At 47.5% G+C, this 6,964-nt stretch overlaps 1 protein-coding gene across 4 annotated transcripts in view; it reads left to right on the forward strand.

Moving 5' to 3' along the window:
* KATNAL1 (katanin catalytic subunit A1 like 1) overlaps positions 1–6,046 on the forward strand; it is a 35,019-nt gene extending 28,973 nt beyond the window's left edge. For all 4 annotated transcript variants that reach the window (XM_083498933.1, XM_083498934.1, XM_083498935.1 and 1 more), the window contains 2 exons: positions 1,897–2,023; positions 3,493–6,046. In XM_083498933.1, coding sequence (XP_083355059.1) covers positions 1,897–2,023; positions 3,493–3,691 — 326 coding nt within the window. In that variant the 3' untranslated portion in view covers positions 3,692–6,046. The remainder of the gene's footprint in view (positions 1–1,896; positions 2,024–3,492) is intronic.
* The last annotated feature ends 918 nt before the right edge of the window (positions 6,047–6,964 follow it).

Genomic DNA, 6,964 nt, shown 5'->3' on the forward strand with positions numbered 1-6,964 from the left:
CTGAGTTGTCTCTTTCTACAGCTTCTTATTGTCCTGTTGTCTTGTAGACCAAAAGAACAATGTGTTTCCATGGTCTCCTGTGAGATGCTCAGTGCAACACCAAGTTTGCACTTAGCATCACACTTTTCATGTTGGCAAGGCATGGGCCAAGGTGCTGCCTTAGGTGGCCTTGCCCTTTCATACCTGGGGGAAGAAGGGGGGTCAGCAGGGGGTGGGGGAGAGGGCCCAACAAAACTTCAGTCTCCAGCAACTCCCCCCAGACAAACTACACTAAAGTTTGGTTTCAGCTAGGCATTAGCAAAGGCTGCACAGAAAAGGTGGTTTTGAGAAATTGTTGACACTTGATACAAGGTTTGCTGAAAAAACTTGGGTAGGATAGGGTAGAGAGTGCATGTTTATGGATGTATGCATATCTATGGATGTTTTCATAGTTAATGGCAAAATGGCTGTTGGAAATTGTGCGCTCTCTCTCTGTCTGTGTGTACACACACGCTCTGCTTCATACAGAATTCACTAAAATTATATAATTGATTCTCTTTTAAAATGCACTTTTTGCAGTTAATACAGTGGCAGTGTCTTTAACATTCAAGAGTCGTCACCACCGAAATTGCTTCCAGGCTGCTTTTTGCCTAGTAACCCCCCGCCATAAAACCAAATTACAGGGTTAAGAGTTATTGAATACAGTGGTACCCCGCAAGACGAACGCCTCGCGAGACGAAAAACTCGCAAAACGAAAGGTTTTTTCGTTTTCGAGTTGCCTCGCAAGACGAATTTCCCTATGGGCTTGCTTCGCAAAACGAAGCTTGCCCCGGGGACAGCGGATCTTCTCTTTGAAGCAAGGGGCCGCGGGGAGATAGCGATCTCCCTGCAGCCCCTTGCTGCAAAAGACCGGGGGAAGCGGGGAAGCGAAGCGCTTCGCTTCCCGCTTCCCCCGCACCTCTTCTAAAGCAAGGGGCTGGGGGGAGATAGCGATCTCCCCGCAGCCCCTTGCAGCGAAAGATGTCGGGGGAAGCGGGAAGCGAAGCGCTTCGCTTCCCGCTTCCCCCGCACCTCTTCTAAAGCAAGGGGCTGGGGGGAGATAGCGATCTCCCCCCAGCCCCTTGCAGCGAAAGATGTCGGGGGAAGCGGGAAGCGCTTCGCTTCCCCGCTTCCCCCGACGTCTTTTGCTGCAAGGGGCTGGGGGGAGATCGCTATCTCCCCCCAGCCCCTTGCTTTAGAAGAGGTGCGGGGGAAGCGGGAAGCGAAGCGCTTCGCTTCCCGCTTCCCCCGACATCTTTTGCTGCAAGCGCCTGAAGGGAGATCGCTTCTCCCGGTGCTCCGATGCCGGGCGGGGGGCATGGGACACCTCCCGCCGCAGCGGGGACACCTTTTGAAGGCAGGCGGGGGGGGCAAAGACTTTGGCCCCCCGCCCGCCTTCAGAAGAGGTCCAGGACCTCTTCTGAAGGCTGGCGGGGGGCAAAAGTCTTTGTCCCCCCTGCCTGCCTTCCCAGGGGCTTTTAAATCGCCCCGGACAGCGGAGAAGTCCTCCGCTGTCCGGGGCGATTTTAAAATGCCGCCCGCCAGCATTTTAAGATCGCCCCGCACAGCGGAGAAGTCCTCCGCTGTTCCGGGGTTTTTTAAAATGCTGGGGGTGGGAAGAAAAGCCCTTGTCCCCCCCCCCCCCAGCCTTCAGACGAGGTCCGGGGACAGACTGTCCCCGGACCTGGTCTGAAGTCGGTTTCCCTAGGAACGCATTAATTGATTTTCAATGCATTCCTATGGGAAACCGTGCATCGCAAGACGAAAAAACTGCAAGACGAAGAGAATTGCGGAACGAATTAATTTCGTCTTGCGAGGCACCACTGTATCTACATGTTTGCAAGCCCTGCTCTGATCAAACAACTTTTATTTTTGCAGCAAAAGGCCGAGCAGAGCTGCTTAAGATTAATCTTCGGGAAGTAGAACTGGATCCTGACATCAGCCTGGAAGAAATTGCTGAGAAGATCGAAGGCTACTCTGGTGCTGACATCACTAATGTTTGCAGGTATCCTATTTCCTGGGTTTGCAAGCTAAAGAAAAATGGAATTGCTAGGCAAACTACACATACTGAATGCTTTTTTGAGTACATTGCGGACGACTCAATCTTTTGCCTTTACGTCAGTGCTTTTAAAATTCTCCTTCCCTGGAAACCCTTTCTGCATCAAATAGTTTGCTGAGGAACCAGCACGAAGCCCAGAGTGTTGCATAAGATCTTGGAACCGTTTGGCGGGCCATACACTCAGTTCACACAGAAGGCAGATTAGGTTTCTTAGGTCTTACTGTTGTTCCTTGTGAACTGATAACCCGAAAAGACATGTATTGCAGGGGAAGCTTGTTTGCCACTATGGATCTTCTCATTGAAGGACCCTTAATAGGTGTCTGAGGAATGTAAGTTTCTCCTAGCACTAGAACTCAGGGTATTTCCAATGATCAAGGGAATGGAGCAACCAGTGGCGTCACAATGGGGGGGGGCGGTAAACCCCGGGTTCCATGCCTGTGGGGGTGACAAGAAGTCACCCTGCGGGGGCTCGTGGCGGCACGAGCAGCGATCGCGCCACCGCAGCCGCTTTTGGAGGATCCTCCATTCATGGCTGGAGCCGCGAGCAGAGGATCCTGGCACTGGCAGCAAACCGCTAAGTACAGCGCATGTGCAGCGTCGCACGCATGTGCGCTGTACGTAGCGACGCCGCACATGCGCTGTATAGCTGTTTGCCGCCAGCGGCATACGGATGGTGCTGGGATCCTCCGTTCGCGACTGTAGCGGCGCCAGAGGGATCCTGGCACCGTCCATACGGCGCTGGAGTGCTGGCGGCAAACCGCTATACAATGCATGTGCGGCATCGCTACGTACGGCGCATGCGTTGTACGTAGCAATGCCGCACATGCGCCCTACATCGTGGCGCCTGCCCCGGGTGTCACGACTCCTTCTTTTGCCCCGGGGAGCAACTCCCCTGTAAGGGTTGCAGCATTGGGGGCTTTTTAGTTTAGAGAAAAGACAAGTAACAGGTGACATGATGGAAGTTAATAAAATTACACATGGCATGGAGGAAGCCGGTAGAGAAAAGGTTTTCTCCCTCTCATAACACTAGCACTCATGAACATTCAATAAAGCTGGATGCTGGGAGATTTGGCACATGCAAAAGAGTAGTTCATGAACTGAACAATTGCCTCAGCATCTCCATAAATCCTTGCAAAAAGGGGCGGGTGGGTCCTTTTTATCGTTTTAATTATCCTCTGCACATTTACCAGATGCCTTAGTGGATTTCCGTTCCAAAGTGTTGTTTTATGTTACATTAATGTTGGGGGTGTTGGAAATGTGCAAGCTTGTTTCGCCACAGGGGAACGCTGAGATAGCTAAGAATAAATGCTTCTGCATTTCTGCTAGAGGCCTGCAACACAAGAGAGGTAATCAAAATCCATATAGTTCCTAGCACACGGTGTTAGTAATTAGTTCTTGTGAATTTTCCTTTGCAGGGATGCTTCTTTGATGGCAATGAGGCGGCGCATTAATGGCTTATCCCCAGAAGAGATCCGTGCGTTATCTAAAGAAGAGCTTCAGATGCCTGTTACCAAGGGAGACTTTGACCTGGCTCTGAAGAAAATCTCCAAGTCTGTTTCAGCGGCAGACTTGGAGAAATATGAGAAGTGGATGTCAGAATTTGGATCTGCTTAACAGACATCATCTCACAAAGGATTTTAGCTTTTCAGTTATAAAATATTACAAAGACTTAGAAATCTTTTAAGGCTTGAGTTTTTCCTACGGACAAGGACCCTTTTAAACTTTTTTTGCACTTTAAAGGGAACAAAATAAAATGTTACACAATGAAATCATGGTATTTCATGGATGAATACGAAAAGCTGTAAATGTAGCAAGGGAATCCTGTGTGTTTCTGGTTGTCTGCACTTTTTTTTAACACTAGTTCCCAGTGTCCTGATTTTCACGTTCTAGTCTTTCCTGGCTTTTATCTGCCAATCAGATATAGGACTCTGCAGGAAAACGTTGACAAAACTTACTGTTCTGTACTCTTGTTGTTGGGTCATTTTGTTTGTCTAGTTAGAACCTGATTCCTTGATCGTAGGACTGGCATTTTTATTCTTTGCCTCCCCCCCTCTGTTTAGAGAGCTCATCAGTATGATCTAAGTTGAAAATACCGAGATCACTTTACACTGCAGTCACGTTGTCATGGCTACAGTCGTATTTGCTAGAACACTAATAATCATATAAAATGTGAAAGGGAGGTGCATACCTCCAAAATATACAGTGTGGCCAGTTACAGCTCTTTGCCATCTTTTGCTCCCAGCTCTGAAGAAATGCACATGTACTTTTCTCTCCTCTTGTGTTCGCTGCAGATGGCATCAGGGGAAGTGCAGTGAATGCAATCGCTGCTTAAAGCGTGGAGCAGACCGTCATAGAAATCATGTTGTATCACAACCTTGATGTTTGAAATCTCAGGGCCAATATTGCTCTTGTTTCAGTTTTACACTTGTGTCAATCTATGGATTTCGCTGGATCTACTGCTGTCTTTGATTTCTCATTGTATACCACTGTCAGCAAAAGTTTCTTGATATACTTCGGCCTGGTAAGGGCAGATAAATTCCAGAGGTTATAGTGGCTTAACTCTCCAGAGTAGGTCATGTTAAATGAGTGCACATCTTGCACTTCATCATGCTTTAGACCAGCCTTTTTCTAATTGGCTTTGTTAGTGCCATTTCCACCTTTGCAGTATAAGATACCAAGGTGGAACACTTGTGGAAACTAAACTTGAAGATATAGAGCCGTCATCCTTGATATCCAGGAATAATCTCTCCCCCCCCCCTTATTTCTGGTGCTTTCTAGCATTTACACTTACTTTTGCATATTTCAGCTGTTTTTTCAGATATGGCAAATTGGTTCTCATCTCTGCATAATATTACCAAGGGTCCACGGACATGAAAAGAGGCACGCAACAGTGGCTTGTTCTTTGGGACCCTTCAAAAATAATGTATAGCTCACTTCTTGAACTTGCTTTGGGTGTAAGTGTGTGGAACTCGTTATCAAAAGTTATGTATTTGGAGATGAATGTTTATGATCAGAACTGCAATTGAATCTGGCTGTAGCAGAGTTACATGAATCACCTAAGGCAAGGTTTCCAGTTTAGAAAACAAAACAAAACAGGAATGTCATGTAAATCGGTCTTAGACATCTTGAAATGATCAATAGGCATTTCCAAGCCACCTGTTCATTTGGCAACTCATCCAAAATAATTTGCATTTCTGCTGTGCTTGGAAATTTCTCTCCATTCCTTATCCCCGTACATCTCCTAAATTTGCTCTAGATTAAGGTAGGAAAAAAAACCAGAACAGATTTAGGGGTCACACAGAGAAGTTCTATGGTGTAGATAAGAGTTCTTGCACTGGCAGAACTGTTCAGTTGGATATTGCTCTCTGACACCAGTGAGTCACCTGGGAGTAGAGCTACTCCCTGTATAGATCTCTACTGGTCTTGCCACCACCAGCCATGTTAAGACCAAGGACAAGTATGTTCTATGCTGTGTGGGTGGCACAGTAAAAAAGAAAGAAAGGTCAAGACATTGCATTACCTGGTGTCTTTTCCTGGAGGTGTCTTTCCCCCAGTTCAGTACTGCAGTGCTAAATCAGCTATCAGAAAAACGTCCGTCTAGGCCCGGCCTTAGTTTAGTTTCCACCTAGATCTCCAAGTTACTGACACAACATCTCAGGGAGCTTTTCCTTATAAGGGCTCCCTGCATTGTTACTTATTCGTTGTAATAGCCACCTCGTCAGCATAGCACTTGCTAGACATGTCCAGAACTACAGATGTGACTTGGTTCCATAAGAGAAGCAAGAGTGTTTACGTAGCAGAGTCCCATCATACCATATGCAGCCAGCTATAAAGGTTGTGTTGTGTTTCTTTACTTTGTTTTAACATAGAAGATGATGTATTGGGTCAAGACTGTGAATGATGCACTGTGTTCATCTCCAACAAAAGGCAGCTCTACTTTGGGGAAAATAATAAATGTCCTAATGGTGACTCGCTTTTTTCTTTTTATGTGGTGCTGTGTGTTCTGTGTACATATTCTGTTGTTTTCCTGGTGTGGCTGAGTTTGATTTCCTGCTTTGGGAGCGTAAGAGGAGCACGACATCTCATGGAGCTTTTGCCAGCATTATCTCCAGTAGTTCTTCTTGCTGTCTCCCTTTGGGAAGGTAGCTGGCAAACATCATCAAAGTACTTAAGGAATGAAAGGGCTGTCATGGAAAAGGCAACACTCTCTTGGGACCCACCACTTTCCCTCTCGCAGTACCATGGCGCGACTCCCCTGTGATGAAAAGTTCCTGTGTTTGGGGCGTTTTAGAGAAAAGGCATGTAAGAGGTGCCATGATCAAATTGTTCAAGGTATAGAGAAAGTGGATAGAGAAAAGTTTGTTTCCCTCCCAAGCACTAGAACTTATAGACGATTCACAACAGATAAAACAATTTCTTCATGCAGTGCATAGTTAGTTGCTCCCACATGAGGCAGCGATAGCCACCGACTTGGATAGCTTTAAAGGAGGATTGGATAAATTCATGGAGGGGAGGGTTGTTGATGGCTACTAGCCAGGAAGGATATGTTAAGCCTCCACTCTTGGAGGAAGCAGTCCTTCTGAACTTCTGTTGCTGGACACCAAAGGAGGGGAGAGCACGGATCCTGCTTGCTGGGTTCCCAGTGAGGACAGGACTAGATGGGCCTGATTCAGCAGGTGTCACAGTCTGGTTGACGGGCGATCAAAGTCCCGGCAGGGGACATCAGGACCGGGAGCAAGATGGCAGGGTGGGAGCAGGAACGGGGATCCAGAAGCCAGGAGTCAGGAAGCCAAGAGTCTGAGGTTCAGACAGCGGGGAGGCATGAAGTTAGGGGTCCGAGGAGCAAGAAGCAAGGAGCCAAGGGTCTGAGGATCAAGAAGCAGGGAG

The sequence above is a fragment of the Podarcis liolepis genome (genome assembly GCF_965112155.1).
Source record: "Podarcis liolepis genome assembly, chromosome: 4".
Taxonomy (NCBI): domain Eukaryota; kingdom Metazoa; phylum Chordata; class Lepidosauria; order Squamata; family Lacertidae; genus Podarcis; species Podarcis liolepis.